The sequence below is a fragment of the Teleopsis dalmanni genome, chromosome 2 (assembly GCF_002237135.1).
Source record: "Teleopsis dalmanni isolate 2A chromosome 2, ASM223713v2, whole genome shotgun sequence".
NCBI classification, from domain to species: domain Eukaryota; kingdom Metazoa; phylum Arthropoda; class Insecta; order Diptera; family Diopsidae; genus Teleopsis; species Teleopsis dalmanni.
In genome coordinates, this window is record NC_051847.1 from 33,243,116 (window position 1) to 33,264,684 (window position 21,569).

General features: G+C 29.3%; 1 protein-coding gene across 1 annotated transcript; it reads left to right on the forward strand.

Moving 5' to 3' along the window:
• The first annotated feature begins 3,159 nt into the window (after positions 1–3,159).
• LOC119686248 lies at positions 3,160–4,656 on the forward strand. Its single transcript, XM_038100772.1, has 2 exons — positions 3,160–3,554; positions 3,628–4,656. Exons 1-2 carry the CDS (start codon positions 3,239–3,241, stop codon positions 4,542–4,544), a joined length of 1,233 nt encoding a protein of 410 aa, XP_037956700.1. The 5' UTR covers positions 3,160–3,238; the 3' UTR covers positions 4,545–4,656.
• Positions 4,657–21,569: the final 16,913 nt, after the last annotated feature.

Below are 21,569 nucleotides of genomic sequence, written 5' to 3' on the forward strand. Positions count from 1 at the left end.
TTTATTACTGCAGTTATCTTTAATTAAAATTGACAGAAGTATGAAAAAACAAATGTGTATTTTATACTAAATAAATATTTCATTGAATAATCAAAAAAACAAAAAACAAAAAAAATATGTTGCAGATAGATAACTAAAAACTACAAGATGACTGACAAAGAGGAGCACAATAATGACATCCAATTAGAAGATGATGAATTCGAAGAATTCCCTGCAGTCAGTTAGTATTTAGTAAAATTTGATTAAAATTATTTAAGTCTAATATGAGCTTTTACTCATGTTTAGAAACTGAAGATTGCGAGTGTCTTCCATGGGCCCTTACCTGGATTGATGAAGACCTTGACACTGATGAGTGGATGAATGAAAAATGCATCAAGAAATGCTTCGATAATAAGGTCTTGAAAGTTTCAACTGATTTAGTTGACACTGATGTGGAAATGATAGATGCATCTATGAATAAAATTAAAAAGTAAAATGAAATTTATTGCTATAAGTTACGTTATATCTTCTACCTTACTTGCACTTGTTTTGATCAGATGTAATTAGTAGTTGGATTCCAAATTCTAAATCGCAATAAATAGAATCTCAATTTCATATGCAAGTGCTTTTTTCTTCATACGTAGTGTTATATATAGTCACTTATTATAATTTAAAGTGTTTTATTTCTAGTCGTGCTAAAGTTGGACAAGTAAATGTGTACCTGGTTGTAGATTGTCTTAGAAAGAGGCCTACTGCATTAAAGTTTCTAGACAAAATGCTAATTGAATAATATTCTAACATTAACATATACTTTTATAATATATAGTGACATATTATAATTAAAATAGTATTTTATTTCTAGTCGTGTTAAAGTTAGTCAAGTAAATGTTGTAGATCATCTCGTTGTAGATCATCTTAGAAACAAGTCTAATATCCAAACTTTTACCTATACTTTTACCGATTGAATGGTTTTTTGTTTTTGTATCCTTCATCGCTAATTAAAAAAAAAATTTATTTATATATATCCTTTTTAGCAGCCATATTTTTTAGCCTTCGTTATTTTTGACATTCTTTTTGAACTGCAATATTTCGTTCGTACAAACTTCTTCCATTTATTTCGATTTTTTGTGGTCGTTGCTAGCTTTTTATATTCTGCATAATCCTGCTTATATAATAGTTGTATCCTTGTTGCTTCCTTTATGGTGAATATTTCAATGGCAAAAAATTCACTAGCGACTTGACAAAGAGTCAAAAATTTTGCCACATTTGTTGCATGAAAATGGCAATACAATTTACATATGTCCTTGTGGTGCCTCATGGTGCAGTCGCATATATTTCATCATCATTCCATGGCAAACACAGTTGCCGTTTTGTGGATGCATGAGGAAAGCTTAAAAAAATCTGTTTATTTAAAAATTTCTCGGTCAAATGAAATATTGTTAAAAGTGTTAGTTTTGTTTTCAAAGCTCCCATTATGTGTGAACAATAGTTAATGTTTTGTTGTATAAAAGTTATTATTTTTATTGCAGTCATTAATTATTTGTATTAAAATTTATCCACTAATCTTGAGATAAAACTGTTGAGAAATTATCTAAAGGAGCGACGTGGTCTGTTTTATAATTTAAAATAGATGGGTATTTTTGCGGAGATCGAATGCTAGACCTGATTTGCGATAGATGAGATCTTTAGTCACATTTATAACGACCATCCAGCGACTATAACCCAATAGGCTCGTCGAATAATGGCGAAAAGGTGTTCCATTAAGACTGTTTTAATATAAGAAGCATTTAAAAAGTCTAGACATAGCATTCTCTCTCTGGCCTAGATATTGGAGTATTCCACCACTAACTATAGGTCAGATATACTCGACAAATGAGGGAGTATTATATCTCTTACCTATAGTCAGATCTCTTAAATCTATCTGATCTTAAAATACACTAAACGGAATACGTTTTCACCTTTATTCGATGAGCTGAATAACTTTTCGGTTAGAGTCGATTGTTAACATTAAAGTTTTATTATAATTGCAGTGCTTTACTCTATTGAGAATTAAGCATTTAGTTTATTTAATATTAAGTTTGATTTTAACGTTAATATAACAGTAGCGATTATTTTTACTTTAATATAAACTATGGTTAATAATAGAGAGTTTTCGAAAACTAGTGGACGACAACAAAAAAAAAAAATTATATTATATATAATTTATTATATTTATAAAAAAATTATACGGTTCTGACAGAAGTCAAACGAATTTAACGAATTCAAAACGTGCTGTTCTTAACACACGTGTCGGTATAATGCACCGATAATCCGTGACAATTTGCAGTAGGGATATATCAGTAAATATCTTTTCTATGAAAGTTTGATAGTAGTTGGACGAATTAAATCAAAAAACTATTTACAATTAGTTAAATATAAGAAATAATTTCAAGACCATTGTTGGTGGGGGTCACCCAAAAATTTAATTAATAAAAATTAATAAAAATTTTGTTGTTGCAATTCAACATAGTTCGAACCATCTCCACATAATTTCATTTAAAAATATGTTAAAGAAATGAAAACTTAGTTAAATTGAACTTAGAGATTTTCTAGGGAGCAAAATGCGACCTTAAAGCGGATGCTAAGAGTCTATTCGGTGTGATTCATAAACGAAAGACATGCCTAAATGGGGATACTATATCAGCTGAAGGTATCATCGCCATCATCCATAGCTATATAGTCCATGTAGAGTCTAAGTTTGTAGTAGTTACTCTTTATTTTTGGATTTTATCTTTTATCTTCTGGTGATATTCATATCGAGATGAAGATATATCACTTGTTATTGTTAGTTCAGTACTAACACCAATCTATGCAATCGGACTTAATGAAACTCTATGAATGTAGATCTCTTTTAACTTTACAACTTCTAAGGGATTGTTTGTTGATAACGGATTTCCATATAATCGGCTATACAGAGTCACTTTTTGCATTGTGCTATATTTCAATAATGGTTCTCCAGTTGTCAAGCAAGATTTTCCAGTTGCCAGTTGTATATTAAGACCACTAACTGTATATAGTCCAACTATTTTGCGGCAAGTACTAATATATATATTAAGTTATCTTAGCAATCAAAGAAATTTTTCAAATTACGGAAATTACATAATGGAAAAAAATTTTTTCAGAATAAAAATTATTTTGTTTAGGAACGTTTATATTTTTTTTTATTTGAGATCGCATTTTGGAATATATTTTTTGCTGACTTTTAAGTACTAAATTCGAAATGTTAAGGTTATTTAAGGGAATGAAAAACATAATTACGCCGGCTTATTATGCATCACGGAAGCACAGTGAAAAACAATCTTCTCACAATGGACCCACAGTTAATCCGGTACTGCGAAAAATGCAAACCATTCCTTGTGGCATCTTTGCTCCGCACATAAATAAACAGGATAAATTCATATATCAAGTGGAGGATGAAAACTTTAGTCGATTTTGGAAGGACGTGCCGTCTCTAGATAGAGGCATACTAAGTTCAACTAGATTTGAACAAATCAAACCATCAGCTACTGGTGATGACACTGATGAATGGTTTTCAGGTATTATTTTTCTTTAAATATATAAACAATGTATGTATAAACGTTAATAATTTCAACATTAAATGACTGATAGAGGTTCGTATGAAGTCTAAATCTTGCCGTTCAAAGGGATCTCAATCAATATCGACGGATAAAAATAAAATTGATCGCTGTGAAGACATTTATCAATCTCAATGTGTGTCTAAAGTGGACAACACTGATGTAATATTACAGATACATTCATTAACTAAAAGGCGTAAAAGTTTGAGGGGAATGGTTAAGCAGATCACGATTTTTTCACTTTATCCAAACAAAATGCAGAATAAATTGCCGCTGCCAGTGGAATCACCTAATCTCTTCGCTACAGGTTTTCTTAAACCTATTAAAAAAGTAAGTATCATACATTCCATTCCACTTAATACCTTTGGGGTAGTACGCATTGCAGATCAAATGCCAAAGGTGAAAATGAAAGAAAATAATGCTTGTTTAGTGGATGATAATCTCTTGCTGTACTTACAAATTTATAATCGACGTCCATGTGCTCCGCTTGGTGTGGGTTTCCATGATAAGGATCATTACGAATCATTAAACAACTATACCAATGTTTATTCTATTGAACATAGATCTATGGGTATCAAAGATCAAATGAAAAATGAGAAAAAGTTGGAAAGGAAACATGTTGATCTCTTGCGGTACTTACAAGACGGAAGTCCACGAACTCCACTTGATGTGGACTTCTATAGTGATGAATTACCTTATGAATTGCCGAACAATACGTACCAATCTATTGAATTTTTGGATACTGAAAATCCATTGATTAATAATAAGATAAAGTTAGAAAGGAAAGATGATTATAGCGATGAGTGTCCACGAACTCCGCTTGATGTAGATTGCTATAATGAAGACATTCATGGATTACAAAATACTCCCACCAGTGTTAATTTTATTGAACAGGTATTTATGGGCTTAAAAGTGATTTCTGGAATGTTACCGCTTAAAATTAAACGGTAGAATGCAGAATACTTCAAATAAAGTGGCTTTTAACGGGGATGTTGATTCAAAATATTTAAAAAAAATGGGTTCTATTTTGAAAATTGAAAATAAATTTATCGTACGTTATTAAAAAAATAAATTCAACATTTAATATTAAATTCAATCGAAGTACTTACAAAACATATATTTTTAAAATTTTAAAAAATAAATTGAGTCTATAAAAGAAACTTAGAAACTTAGTTTTTTTTATTAAATATTGTTGGGATTTAATAATTCAATATATTGTAACTATAAAAAAATAGTATCCTAGAAGTTAAAATTATATTGATACAAAATCTTGTATTAATATTTAAAATCGGAAAAAAATATTGATAAATAAATATAGTTTTACATATTGCAATGATCAACAAAATGAGAATATAAATAGCCAAATAGTATTTTTTTAAATAATTATATTACTTTAAAACTTTCATTATTTCATATACCTCATTAATATCAACGAGACCAAGAACAAAGTTAAAAAAAAATTATTAAATTAAATATAATTTAAAATTAATTACTTTAATCTTTTCCTCTCTTCTTCTTAATCACCCTCTCTTCTTCTTTGGGACTTCTTCTAACGGGACCGCTTTTACATTACTTCAGTAAGATTCCCTTAAATGTTGGCAATTCATGCAATATGCTTCACGTGCTTCTCCCACACCTGATCCGAATTGGAAAGTCTTTACATAGCTCATTGTTTTAGATTAGTTTACGTCCAGGTCTTTCTTTTTTGCTCTTAACACATTTTCAACAAAGTGTGTGATTTCATTCCAATTTTCTGCTCCTTCTATAATTTTTTCCTTGATATTCTCGACTGTGAAGTGACCTGCACATTCTACAAGTAGTATTCTTTATCCATGGTATTTTTCGCAGTTGAAGAAATAATCAGCATCGTCCTCGATTGATGCTAAGTATATAAAGTAGGTTTGCTCTGCTTTTTCTATTCTGTATAGTTGTATTCGAATATATCTATAAGCAGATAGGAACTGTGTGACATAAAAGTCAATAATAATAAAAAAAGAAAATTTACTAATTCTCAAAATCTTAAATATTTATTAAGTAAATTCTTGAATAGGAAACATCCATTGCTTTTATTGTTTATATGTACTTTTCGGACTGCAATTTTGGATTATATATTTTTAAATTAATAATTATGAGTTGAAAATGTGGAAATCATTTGATCCATTCGAAATACGAAGTATTATTAACCAATATGTATTTTACAAAAAATCAAAATTCTTTCATCCTAATGACTTCACTTACTTTTCTTTTGCTCACTGCTTTCTTCTAACCTCATCCTCTTTCTAATGCTTGTATAGTATCTATCGATAGTACGGTTTGGTGTTATCTAGTCGTTCATCCTTTTGCAAAGCATATTGCTTTTAATATTAAATTAGTAATAACTTCACTTATCTCAAACTATTCAAAGGTTATCGGATAATATTTAGGATTAACTCATTAAATTCTTTTACATATTTTTTTAAGTTCTTCGCATTCCAAATTTGAATAGTCAATTTGCAAACCCTTAATCTTGTTGGAATATTCGCAAACAGTTGTTAGTTGGGAAAACTACAGAACTTAAAAAATTCAAGCAATTTATAATTCACTTCAGCTGCTTTTAATAAAGTAATCTTTGGAGAGGAAAAACTATTGATTTTGAAAAGAATTTGAAATACTCAGCCAGAAAAAAATGTCAATAAATAAAAAATGTTGCAGACAAGTACCGATGCAGACGAACAACAAAGGCATTGCAACAACATTCCTGACATTTACGATTTCAGTTGGTGTATCTTTATGTCCTTTATGTGACACTCTTATCTCATGCGAGTATCATTATTTGATACTTACAGTGGCATGTTTGTGCAACTACAGTGATGCATCACTTGATTAGCTAAATAAGTTAAGTTAAGGATTATAGTAGTCCACAATCTTCTCCAATGATAAGATTCCATCACGAGTTGTGAATATGAATGCCTTACTATAAAAAGCATAGACTAATGGCAAATCATAATGTAGATCACGATCTTTGATTAATCTGAATGTAAAAAAAGTTAATGTGATGGGAGAAATATTATAGTAAGAATTATTATCTTAAAAAATAACCAGTCATATGGCACACGAAATCTTCAAAAGTCCGAAGATAGTACTGAGTCGGGAGAGTATTCGAGCCACGAATGAAATATGCAAAGCTCTTTGCAAAATATTGAAATATCTTCCAAGTGGGAACTCATGCCATCAATAGACTTACGAAATTTTTTCCACACAATGACGGTATGTACTGTCGCATAGCTAAGCTGCCCTTCGAGCCCACTTGTGGTTGTTGTGTTTCGTCAACACAATATAAGCAAGCTTTTCTTTGTGGTTGTGATGTCATTTGTTAAAATGAAAAAAAAGAGCAATTAAATTCTCACTTATTGAGAGAGCATAAATTTTATGTGAGAGAAAGCTTATTTGTGCAAGAAAGAGCTTTTTTGAAATTGTAATTAATTTTGGTGCTTACTTTGGACTTTTATGAACTATTTTCTTATTAATTTTTGTGTAGCTCAAATAATCTACGATGGTACTAGTACGTTGCTCACATGGGTTTAATTTCTCCTGTCAGTCCCCAAACAATCTATAAATACAATTGCGAAGCATTATTTGAAGATTTTTTTCTTTATACACGTAATTCTTTTAAGATTAGTGGCGGGTATATTGCCACTTTATAAGAGTGTTTACTGTATATCCTTCATAAGTATTAAGTCGTTATTGTTACGTACAATATTTGTCGTATTTATCGCATATTGCAAAATATTCAATGCTATCAATAAGTAAAATATTATCCTAAATGCTACAAGTTGATAACTGAGACATTTTCTAAAAACCAGTATGCTTGTAAATGCCATTAAATGTAGACTTACTCAACCTAGTCCATTGCATATTGGTGCTTAGTGCAATTTTGGTTAAAATCCTGCTGTGAAAATCTATCTCCTGCTGTTCATACACCAACTCCTCTGAACCACTAACTCCTTCCTTCTAAGCTATTGAAATGTCATTTGTATGCAAAATAAGGACATTTCGTATGATTTTGGATTTTTGCAAATGGAATTTATATTGAAACGGATATTAAGTGCGGTCATTGAGAAATGTTTTTGATTTGTATTATTATCCTTGCACTGCATTTTTGTGTATGTTTGCATGTATGTTATGTGGAATGTGTGCATTGGTATTATTATCTGCATATACATATATATGTATATTGAATGTCTGATTGGTACCGGAAATGACATTGAGCTTCTATCCTTTTTTTATGCTCTTTCATTTTTAAACCAAATTCGAATACTAATTTTCGTAATTTGCATTTTGTTCATTTATTAAATGTTTTCTACTTTTACTGCTATTCATTTGCATTTTATAGATTTCATTTATTTATTCTTATTTTTCATTATTTTTATTTTATTTTCATTATTTTCATTTGATGGATTTTTGTCAGAAATCGTTTTATAAGCAATTTTTTTTTTTTTTTTTTCGCCGTATTAGTTGCTGATATTGTTGGATTGTTGGTTGGATTGAATTTTAAATATTTTTGATTGCTTAATTTATAAAATACAATAGCTTTTCCTTTTTTCAATTTAATTGAACTCAAATTGCATGCAATTGAAGTCAGTAACACGTTCCGAAAGTTAGCTTGAGGATTCACTGTCAAAAAAATCTTTACATATTGGATTTTTCATTAATGTTTTCATAATTAATATATTTTTATGTTTAATTTGTTTTAATTAAATTATCATTCAAATATTTTTTAACGACTGAATTTTAAAAGTTCGACAAAATTAAAACATTAAAACTGGTAACAATCGTACAAATGTGTAATTATATACATCATATCTTAAGAACATAACATTAAGAAGAATAGTAAATGTTCTCCAATATATTAAAAATACAAAATTTCACAAAGATCTGAAGATGTCAACAGTTAAAAAATATATATAGGACATAAAGCTCTGAAACTCTTCGATAAAATAGTACTGGTAACTATCACAAGCCAACATTAAATCAGCTATAGGTTCATTTAAACCCCACAAGCGTTAAAAAATATGGAGGACAAACACACACTAAGAAACGAACTGGGTTAGGCCATATAAACGTCTAACCCATATAAACACTAAGATGACTCTCAATGACTCTCAATGAGGACAAATACACACTAAGAAACGAATTAGCCATATAAACGCCTAACGCATATAAACAATAAGATGACTCTCAATGAGATGCTAACAGAACTACCTATAAAATAGAACAAAGGTGCTGATTGATACCGATTTAAAAAAATGATAATATAATAAAATAATGATTTATAAAAATTATAAATTTTATTATAATTATAATCAATTTCAAAGAGTTATGAAAGAAGGTTAAATGAAGGTGATAATTTAGTTAAATATCTTGCATAGTGTATTATAGTTTCAAACAATGTTTGGTTAGGTTAGGCCTTATGCCCAAAGCCCACTTAAGCTTAAATAATAACTCGTTGTGATAATATAGATTAGCATTATTCATAAGCATATCAGAAGGATTTTTGAAAGAAGTGCAATAAACAGCGTACGATCAACGCCGAAAGGCACGACACTCTCATTCAAGTGAAAGCGAACTAATCTGTCAAATGTATAAACTTGTTAGGTTGGGTTAGAGTGGCATCCTTATACCCAGAGTTCACTTGAACTCAAAGATTGACCCGTTGTGATACTATGGATTAGCGTTGTTCGAACGCAAGCCAGAGGGATTTTTGAGAAGATCACAATAGTCTTCGTATGAAAAACGCCGAAATGCGCGACTCCCTCATTCAAGTGAAAGTAAATCAACCTGACATATTTGATATACATGACCGAGTTCTTAATTTTGCAGGATTACAGCTCTATCAGATCGGTAAGAAAAAGGTGAGAAAATCTCAACGATTTCATATTTTTCCTAGCCAATGATGGAAACTAACACGTGAGGTGGAGTACAGTTTCTTTCTCATCTGCAGGGCCATAATCCCGACAAATGTCATTATAGTGTGGACCCAGTCTTACAGCTTCCTATTGCGCAGTGACCCTTACGCCTTAGTTACAGCAGCTAACTGATACGTTTCTTATACTGTTTGGAACAGATTGATGTTGAACTCTAATGCAAGGGCTCATCTGGCTAAGTTTGCTTAGTTATGGTCACACAAATTCGGAACTGCACTCTCTTAAATCAAATATAGTATATTTAATAGTAATATATTTCTTTAGGAAGATATGCTGGACTTCAAAAAATACTTTTGTAAATTCATCTAAATTACTCATTATTAGAATTAAAAGTAGCTTTTATTACAGTAGATCACCCAAGTGATTACAGACGCTATCGAGTAAAAGTGCTGTAGACACGCATTATCATTCAAATAAAGAAATATTTTTTAATTTTTAAAGTCAATTATGACGAAGGAAACCATATTTACTTATAGAAATTATTGTTAACGTATTTTTACTTATTTTGAACAGTAGTGAATTGCGAGTACAACAATTTTTTATTATTATTTATTAATTAATTAAATTTTTGGCTGATCATACCGCTGTTTCACGTATTGCACAATTTCATTAGTGGTCTTGGAACTATTTTTTATATTTTATTATTCGAAAATATTTTTTTTAAAACTGCAAGTTCTAAGCGTTGAAGTCGGTCCCTGCCAAATTTAAAGCTCAGAGTCAGTGTTCATTAATCAACTCTTTTTTGTTAATTTGTCCTAAAATTTCATTATATTAGAATGAAATAGTAAATCATTGATAAATTGATAAAATTGATATCTTTTTGTTTCATATGGATGCTTGGAGATTCAATAGTTAAGTCCTCTGTTTTGGATTTTAAGCAATGTTTTTGACAAAATACCTCTTTAATTATTTGTATTAAAAAAAAAAACTTTCTTTAACATATAAACCCATAGCTTGGTTCCAGCGTTAACAAAATCTTCAAGAAATTTTACAAATAATGACATTAATAAAGGTTATTGCTATGAAATTCATAGGATTACAAATTAGAAATTTTTGCAAAGGGTCAAATACCTTACAACAGCTTAGGGTGCAAAGAAAAAATACTTGGACTGGGATAGAATAAAAGAGAAACTCAATCCAAATAAAGCAATGAGACGGAAAGGTGAAGTTTGAACTTGGGAAGAGAATGGCGAAGTTCATCATTATTTTGCGTTTCACTTGCGGATGAATAATGGAAAAGAAATGCAGATAAGCAGAATATAATTTAAGATGCAAAGGGTACTTCCCCTAATAAATAAGGACAAAATTAAATTTGTTTGCATCAACTGAAGTTGGTCTTACCTTGAAAAGTTTGGAAATTCATATTTATCCATTAAAGTTGAATTTATTAGAGCAACCCTTGGCCAAAGAAAATTACAATTTCATGTAAATTTGGGACAATTTTTTTTTCTTTCAGTATTCCATTAACTAAATATGCTATAAAATTATAATTTTGGACGAGAGTTGGGGACAATGTCAACTAATAACTTATGACTATGATAAAGATGTATAAACTTTAATAAAATTTATTTAAGATATTATATGAAATAATGCACTTACAACAAGTACTTTTCTTCTTTCTAATAGTGAACGTAAAATAAAGGGTGTTCTGAATATTATACATAGAAAAATTTAAAGAGAGAAAGTTAGATAATAAATTAAAACTTAATTTCCTCTTTCATTGCACTTCATTGTTAGTTTATATAATACTTTTGGTAGAATATAAAAAAAAAAGAATAACATTTTAACTTTCACTATAAAAGTTTAGAATCTTGACTATGAAACAACAACAACAACAACAGTAATAATAATAATAATAACAAGAGTAACTGTGAACCCTTCTTGAAAGTAACAGCGTCCGTACTTTCCTTGGCATATTAAAAAGCAGTTACTTTTTATTTTACCATGGAAGTGTATAGTCACACTCTGCTTGGACCACTTATGATAGCATTCATGTGCTGCTCGTACTCATTTAAATGTAAATTCAAATATTTTAATTTAGTGCGCGTTGATAACTTGTAACGCCACTTCACTCCTTTGGACTTTGAAGCTACAAACATTTGGACACTTTGCATTTTGCCCTTTCAGAAGTAATTTTCTTCTAGTGGTGCGACTCTGCACAGTAAATGTGAAACCCCAAAAATGTTTATCCAACACCTCCGTTCTCTATGTTCTTACGTACAATGCTGTTCTGCTTCTTACTTCCCCTTGGTGTCGACTTTGGTTTCTATCACTGTAGTTGGGTCTTGTATGGTGCAATTTTGTGTTGGACATATTTGACTCATACTTTTCTTTCCGTTCAACAGTGGCAATAGCAATTCTGTAGTTCACATGTTTGCGGTATTACTGTTTCCATACACTTGTCAAGTTCCTTCGTACTTCAGTGTTTTGTTATCCTTTACTGTCAATGATGCATGTGTGCGCCTAGCTGCGTCTGCGTCTGTCGTTGTCGTACGTCCTGTTATATGTCTGACCCTTGTCTGACTTTGGAACACTTTTCGTGTTGCAACTTGTGGGGCTGCTGCCATTCGAAACTGTTATGAAAAACCACCAACACATTTGGTTTAATGTTGATGTTGCTAATGTTGGTGCTACTGCTGCAGCTGCTGTTGCTGTTGCCGATTGTCTCTACCAGTGTTGTTGGCATTTTACCATTGCAACATCTTGCTTGAGTTGTTGTTTGAAAAGTTTTCAATTTAATTAGATTCGCCTGCATTTCAAATTTCTATTTTTTATTTTTTTTTTTTAATATTTTTATTGCAACAAAATTTGCTCGAAAATATTGTCCAAAAATTATTGTTGCACATGTTTTTGACATAAAATAAAATTCGATAAATATTCCATTCATATCGTCGGCAGAAAAATTTTATAAATTTTTGCATATTCGTATACTTTCAATAGAATTAAAAATAATAGAAATATATAAAAATTTAATTTATAAATAACTTTATTTATTTTAAATGAAATATTTGAAAAGTCAAAAGCATATTTTGCAATATTTTTCAACGAAATTTGATGTAATTCTCAAATATTTTGATAATGTTTATATATTTTTAAATATTTTAATAATTTTTTGTTTATTTGAAAATTTATTAAAATGGAAGGACAATATAAAATACATAGGTCTAACTTTTGACAGAAGATGTACTTGGCTAGAAGGTCAAAAAGACTTGTAATATAATTTTAATTACTCTAAAACCATTAAGATAAGGAAAGTTAAGTGAAGAGTTAAACTTTGCTGTAAAAGCAAATAAATTAGATCTAAACTACTTTATGGGTGCATTACTTATGGCAATGTTGCTCTATCCACTATTAGAAAACTTTGAATTTATTATAATATTACTGATAAGGTACTCTCCACATGAGAGTGGAGAGTATGCAAAAGTATATAAAAGATAGAGCTGTTACAGTGGACCCAAATGATTACAGACGCTATCGAGTAAAAGTGCTTCTGACTTTAACTCGCATTTCATCAAGCTTTTTAATACTATTTCTATCCTAAAAATGAAAAAGGCCACGTTTCTGATTTCCCAGATATTCCTATTTGACAACCGATTTAAGTACAGTTATTTTGAGCAACCTTTTTCAAAACATTTTAACTTGGCTTGTTTGCTGGTTGACTTAGTTAGCCTGTTTCATCCAGAAACAACACATCCATTGTTTGTATAATTAATATAAAAATTATACTAATTGGTACTACAGAGCATGTTAATATATGATTAGAGTAATCGATATAAGAAGATTGCAGCATTAGCTCTTTAAACTATATTAATTTTAAAAAGCGTATAAAAAAGTTGATCAAAATAGCTGAGTCTACTTAAAGCCGTTGTTGAATCGATACGCCAAGGAAATGAGAATGGTGGCATGAATAGTTAACTTAATTCCCTCTTTTAAATGTTTTGTTAAATACAAAACTATTACAAAAATGCTGAAAAAGATTAGCAGATATAACGAAGCTGTCACATCAGTATTATATTTAAGCAGCTCTTGTTTAAAGCATACTATAAAAGAACAGGCCTAAGTTCGACAAGAAATAATAACCATCTGCTGACCTCCGTCCTTATGGATCATTGTTTGATTGAAATAAACGCGTGTAGATAAGTTGTCCCAATAAAAAACTTCTAAGAATGTAAAAATAGAGGAAATGCAAGCAAAAAGATCAAGAAATTGTGTCACTAGCCTGGTCTCTCCAGACAAAGAATTAACTCCCTGGGTGATTTCTAATTAAACCAAATGGCAGACTTAATAGGACTACAAGTTTCTGTTGGAAACCCAAGGACACAACAGATTCTTGCTTTATTCATATGATCTTTTAGAACTCCAAATAAACTACTAGTGAAATCATTGGATATAATCATAATTAATATCAGTATTCATTTTGAAATCATTAATTAATTTCTCTCTTAATGTCCGGCTTCCTAAACAAGAAGTTAATTTTTTGGGTTATTTTTACTTTTAAAAGTTGGCAGCCATAGGTAAAGACAACGTAATAATGCTGTTTAGGTTTCTACTCGAATGATTTACTATAGAGTATTGCGAATTCTCTGTAGATAATATAATTAGCCGAATGGTATTACAACAGACCCTTCCTTTATGTGCCATAATAGTAATAATAATAATTTACAAACAATAAATCATTCGATATAACCATAGGATACTTCAAACAATATTTATAATGAAATATTTAGTTATATTAACTAAATTATATTGTTTTTTGTGGACTTTAAAATCAATTTTATTTCTATATAAAAACAATTATTTTGACTATCTACGGAGGTCTTCTTCCATTTATTTTCATAATCATCATCAGTATCATATTACATACACATGTGTTAGTTATAATTGAATTATATATCATATAATAATCATAATTGAAATTAGGTAAGTACATATCAAAATAAATTCATGTCTAAAGTAAATCTCTTTAATACTCATAAATATTCCTAATGTAGTAGTTTAGCTAATTAATGCAAGATAAACTAATTATAATTAACCAAAGACATATATGTTACAATACATATTTTTTTAAATTTATCTACTATATAGTAGATTTATATACATACATATATGAATACAAAAGTATGCATATGTATTTATAAAATCCAAAATAAATTCATAGTACTCAACAATAATATTACCACAATTATGTAATTATGTATCTTTGCTAACAACGCACATAAATAATATTAATTATTAACTTTAATTTGAAATATTAAAATCAAATTCACACAGAGTATCTCATACAATTGCGAAATAGACGCAAAATATACAAAGTTTTCATATAATTTTAATAACAATACACTTCCAACTAAACATTACAGAAGCTGTAACCGCGGTATCATTCAGATTTTCTTTTGTGGGATTATTTAGAATAATTGAATGACAAAAAATAAATAATAATCAGATAAAGTACTTTTTGAAAATAAGCTTTACTTATTATGTGCTTAAATGGTTCACAATTTAGAGTTGTCTTTGACTATTTCAATATGGTTCTCATCTCATTACAAATTAGTGTTCATTTAGGCACATATGCCGCAACAAATGATTTATTATAGTTATTAACTCATTGCAAATTAGTGTTCATTTAGGCGTATACGCCACAACAAAGGTTTCATTATAGCTGTCATCCTATTGCAAATTAGTGTTCATTTAGGCACATACGTTGGAATAAGGTACCATGACAAAATATTTAAAAACCATTGAAATAGACTAAATATATCAATACCTTACAACTATTCAAGCTATATAATATCATTTTATGCAATAGACATTAATTATCATTTGTAATTAAAGCTGGTCTGTCTTTTATAGTGAGTGTTTAAACTGGGGAGATTTAAGCTATAGAGGTTTTAAAATCAACGATGGTGGCATAGATTGGAAACACAAAATCGGAACTCTTATTCCATTATTATTTTTCAATATTTCGTAAGTGTGTACTGTTTATTTTTAAAAAAATTCCCGCTGGTTCTTACTTAAGTGTGAAGAACACTACATAAATGATGAGGGTATATAACACTGGAGAAATGGTTTTTTTTCTTTTATTGTTACATTTGTATGCTTTTGAAGTATCATATAATCATGTATCGTTACTGTTTATCTATTTTATCTATATAAATTTACTGAATTTACCATTTCTAACCATTACCATTTACTATTTTTTTTTTTTGTTTTGCGGCAAGGAGGAGTGGAATGCCTACGCACTGACCACAATCCGGCGGCCCGGAAAGTGAGTGTCCGTCTCGCACGGACTAAACCAACTCCCCCTCATTCCTAGAGACCTTGTTCTACCCCGGGACTACGTTAGTATTACTTCGAGGTAGGGTCTCTATTAGTCATTTAAGACTTCCATCGGTGTACTATTTACTATTAACCACTTTAACCTTTCACAAAGCTTGAAATACTTTTTAAGGGGAAGTCCTGGAGTTCAACAAGATCCTTAAAAAGAAAGCTCTTAGTATACTTAATAGGCACCATGCAAGCTCTGGGCAGTAACAGATCTGAGGTACTGGCATAATACTCTTCACAACTGAAGAAGTACATAAGTTTCTTCCATTGAAAATTATAATTTCTATTAGACAGAACAGACTTTGAATTTGTGTAACTCATCTGCATATGAAAACGTGTGTCAACATTACAACTAAGCAGATACTTAAATAAGCACAGATAACGAAATAAATATGCATGTATGCGCATATTCATAAAATCGCTATCAACTTCCTACCTAAACTAAATTTATTCGTAGGTAAACATTTTATCTGTGTATGAGTACGACTTGATGCATATTTTATTATTTTATTAAACGGTTAAATCCAATTTATATTCATGAAAATTTAAATTGGCAACATCATAAATGTTGGCATCATTAAAAGTTTTGCCATTAAAAATTTATTTTCATGCATTTTGCTACTTTATTTCGTACAACTCCTGCCTTAAACTTCACCTTCCCAAAATACCGAAACACCAAAACACAGGATTCCACAAGAACAACAATGACGTGGTGTACATTGTTACAAACTCAGATGTCCTTATCTATCTATACTTATCTATTTTTTGAGAATTAACTTTTTCGCAAACATTTTTTTTTTTGCGTTTTACAAGTGCAGAATTCTGAATGTTGTGTGAAGTTTTAGATTAATCAGACTGGAACTGAGTGATACCGACTAATTTGAGATTATAATAATTTCGTCCAATAAGCAATTAGTGGGTAAAAATTTTTAATTACCTATGCCCAATAAAGTTTTAGATTGTTTTTATATTGAGACCAGGAAATTTTACAGTTGATGCGAAAAAATTTATTTAATTAACCTGGTAACTTCTCTTTAATCTATATGGTAAAGGCTCAGTTAGTATGTATGTACCGTAGGAACTTAAGTAATACCGAAATGCGCCAGCAACCACACCTTTGTAATTGATAGGAACGAAGTAAACAAAAGCGGCAAACTTTGCTTATTTATGTAAGGAGACTTGCATATAAAAAAAGGCGAAAATTGAAATGAAGATCACTTTGCACCCCAGCGACTTTTAGCGACCCAGCGACAGCACAGTATTCCAACAAGGTATTTTTATTAGGTAAGAGATAAGTCTCAGTATACCAACGTGGCCTTATCGGTAACGTTGACTAGCTTCCCAGTATGCCAATGTGGCCTAATCGGTTATATTGACTAAATTCCAAGCATACCTAGGTAACCCTAATTAAATTCTTTACTACATTAACGTGGTCAAATTGTTAATGTCGAACGTTCTGCCATTTTCAGGGATATTAATATTATTAATATTTTTTTAATTTGTAAATGTATATTGTAATAAAAAAAAATAATAATTATAAAAGCAGAATCTTTTAGCAAAAAAAACTGTCTTTCGATTTTATTTGCGAGAAGAGATTCAGGGTTACAAAAACTATATTCTTGTAACGTCTCTGGGAACCATGAGCTATCTCAGCTATCAATGGGCGTAAATAGGTTCTTTACAATTTATTTATTTTATTTCATTTCAATATCATTTTTGTGATTATTTTTATTAAATTTGCTAATCAGCGAATACCTTTCCTTTTGTAATAATAAACGATTATTCGTAGTTTTAATATGACATATCACAGAAGTACACCCAAGAGTGTTGAGTTTAAGTCAACACGTCGTTTTGTCCTCGCCGATAGACAGTCCGACAAATCCAGACAGAAGACATTATAGTATTTCAAAAGAAAAACATGTTTATTCTGCTGGATAAGTCTAAACAATCATAGAGAGAATGTTATTTATTCAGTCTACAACTTATGTGAGGAGTGTCAAAACGAATGTGCAGTTTAAATGTCCATACTACCCTAAGAAAACTGAAGTAATACGTTTCGTATCAAGGGATTTCTGTTAAGAATTTCTGTTTCTAGGATTTGGTCTCATTATACGACAGTTAGGTCAACTTGGAAATTGCATATAATATAGCTAGCTAAGAAAATGAGGGTAGATGCTCCTCTTAATGATTTTCAAGAGAAAATTTGTTATATTAATCATTATTCATTTTTTCTTAATTATTATATATATTAAAAATTTTTCTATACATAATAAATGTTCCTCATTATATTCAGAAGCACTTATCTTCAGGTCCGCCTTGCAACGATTTTCAAGAGAAAGCCTATAAAATTACTTTAATTCTCTCTGTCATATTTTTTACACATGTCGAAATGTAAAGTATCTGGATGTATTAAATGTTTCTAATTATATTAAGGAGCACCTATCTTTAGGTCCACCTCGTTACGTTCTCCAACAGAAAGCCTACTAATGACTTTAATCCTCTGTCATTTCTTTCTTTTACTATACATTAGCTGATGGAGTTAGGTGCTCCTCGTAACGATCTCTAAGAGAAATTCATTTAATTTCTTAATTAAATTATTTATTAATTAATTTATTCAATTTCATCCCCACTGCCATTTGTTTTTTTTATTTTAAATTAAAAAAAGTTTCAATATATTCAATGTTTCTATCTATACAAATGAAATAATATTAATATATTTGTTTACAGATAGATTTGCATTTTCATTTATATGGTAATAAGAGAAGATTATTCTGAAACATGTCTCATCATGCCAGACACTCGACAGACTCAACAGTCTGAATGCGATATTTTTAATTTAATTAATTTTTTTTTTATTGCATTTTCTCGTTATTATTGTTTTACCTTCGCCTCGTGTAGCCTGTGAAAATGACATATTGACATTTTATAGAAGTCCTTGGGGGACATCATTTGATATGCAATGCTCATTTTATTGTCTACATTACGAGTGTTTAATTAATTGAAAAATAAATTTATAATTAACTTTTCTTGTTATCGGAAAACGTAAATCCACTTAAGATGGTTTAGAGTTATTACAAAATTAAAGTGATGATAATAAATGAGATTAATGTGGTAGATGTTTAAATTAATAATTAACATTTTAATATAATTTTATTATGAATTTATGATATAAAGTTTAACAGTAATAATTAAAAAAAAATTAAAAAAATTTTTTATTTTCAATACGTCGATTTTGGCAACCAATATCGAAGGATTAGAAGATGGGGAATATATTAATTTATAGTATATGAAAGATATATAGTTCACATTTAATAAGCCTGTGATGTGAATACAAAAGCCTATCTATCCAAAATACTAGATACCTTATTAATTACATTCTAACATAATTCGATATATCCGTATTTTTAGCATTAAGACTTTAAAAAAAATTAACAGAAGAACAGAACAAAAAAAAACGAAAACAGAAGATTTCTCTTAAATATCTTAAAATTTGCTAATTAGAAATAAACTGAATTAAATACATAAGATTACTGTTAAGAAATACAAAGGAAATCTATTAACAATAATAATCCCATATATAAAATTTAAAAAGTTTCTAGAAAATTACTTTTATATAAATTTTAAAGTCAATCTAATGGGTTTACTTTTCCGAATCAATCCAACCAAATAGCTGCTTGTAGGTATATATAGCAGCTATATTACCAAATTGGACGAACTAATAATTCGTTAACTTCTTCAGTTCGTAATAATTCTTTAATAGTATGTTCTTTATAGCGTGGTGTAACACATATATATTTATATAAATACATATAACGTACAATATAATATTATATATAATAGCACATGCAAACGAGAAAAAAAATCATATAAAATTGGCAAGTTAATTTATTGTAATTTTAAATTTAGAGGCTTAAAAATTTTTCATTTAATTTATTCGGTTTAAAAAAGTTTAATACTTTAAGCCATTCTACTTTTTTCTCCAAGCTACTTCGTGTACTTGCGGAAAGGAATCTGGTTATTATCCTTATTGATCCTTTTGTTTTTACGTAAGTTTTCGTCAAACCAAAGGTCCAACTTGGGAGTCTCCATGGGAACTTGCAGAAAGAAATCTCAAACACTTATTTATAGTTTTAATAATATTTAATATTTACTGTCATCAGGAAAACCTAAGAAGCTCTCAATTTGATTCCCATTTTCATCGACTGGTTGATCATTTTCTTCTCTCTCGGTCATATTATTTTCGATTTTTTCTTCAGCAATCTTATTCTTGGGCTCCTGCTGATCCACCATTTTTGCTGCCTTTTGTTTTAATTCTAAAAAGAAATTTTCATCGCGTGTATAAAATATAATATTAATTATAGACTATGCACATTATTATTATAGACTATTGAGGTATTGGATGTTATACAGCCAAATGTTATAAATTTTATCAAAATCTTAGCAACAAAATGTAATTATTATGAATGAACATGTTTTTATTAATATATATACACATAAAATATATAATTTATGTTAGGAACACTGGAAAATAAACTCACTAGTATCCATGACCGTCCTCAAAATCAGCTTTTACATTAATGACATTAGTCAATAAGTCAACTGTCAAATAAAGCGGCGTTGCCAAATTTCATATTTGATAAGTTCATGAAAACAGAGATGATCTAAAAATTGACACATTATCTTGTGTTGTGCGTGTTGTAATTTGCACGATGTTTACAAAGGGAATTACCTTGTTTTTATTTATTTTAACAAAAGTAAATTTCAGAGTCTGCTAATCATTAAAATCTTAAATTTACAAATAAATGACTCTGATTTTTAATTATTTTTTAGTTTAAAATAGAATTGCTAAAATAAGTGATCTTGATTTTGTTTGTCTTATTATATGTAAAAGTTAGAAAAAAGCAAAAGTAGAAATTTGAAATCAAAGTCAGTCTTCTTATTATACTTATTGTTATATTTCTACCTATACTTTTTTATTTATTATAGTATTATATATTATTTATTATGTAAAGTTTACAATAATATGAATCAGCTGATATTCTAGCGAATGCCGGATAATTTATTAAAGCTGTTACTTTGGGATTTCGTTAACTCGGAAAAGTATGGAGAAGCTTAGTACTAACATTCTTTTTGCACGTAAAATTTGTATAAGACTATGTTAGTAATGTTACAGTTAAAACTTCTTTAACACTCGATGGTTAAAATTAAAGCCTTTAAATATATTATAAAGTAATATTAAATAATATTTTTATTAAATGTAACAAATAACATGATTTAATATAAGCAATGTATTTATTTGTTTAACACTCGATGGTTGAAATTAAAGTGAAGTTCTATTTTATTGTACAAAAGTAATAATTTAGTTTTAAAAACATGCTACTTTACCGTTTCTATAAATTTGGAGTAAACAAGTAGCAACAATTTAAAGGCAATGAGTTGATCAAGCCATTAAACCGTTTCTCCAAATTTATGGAAACAGTTTACAATTATTAAAGAAAGGCAAGGATGGATTAATGCGATTTTGTTACTTGTAAATTTTTCGTTCAAAGTTAATATTAGTAGTTAGCTTAACGTTGTAATATTAGCAGAACAAACACACATATGATTTTAGTACTCTACCGAATTACCAAGCACGTCTGAATATCCCTAATTAAAAATACATATAATAACAGTTTTTATTCAATTTAAA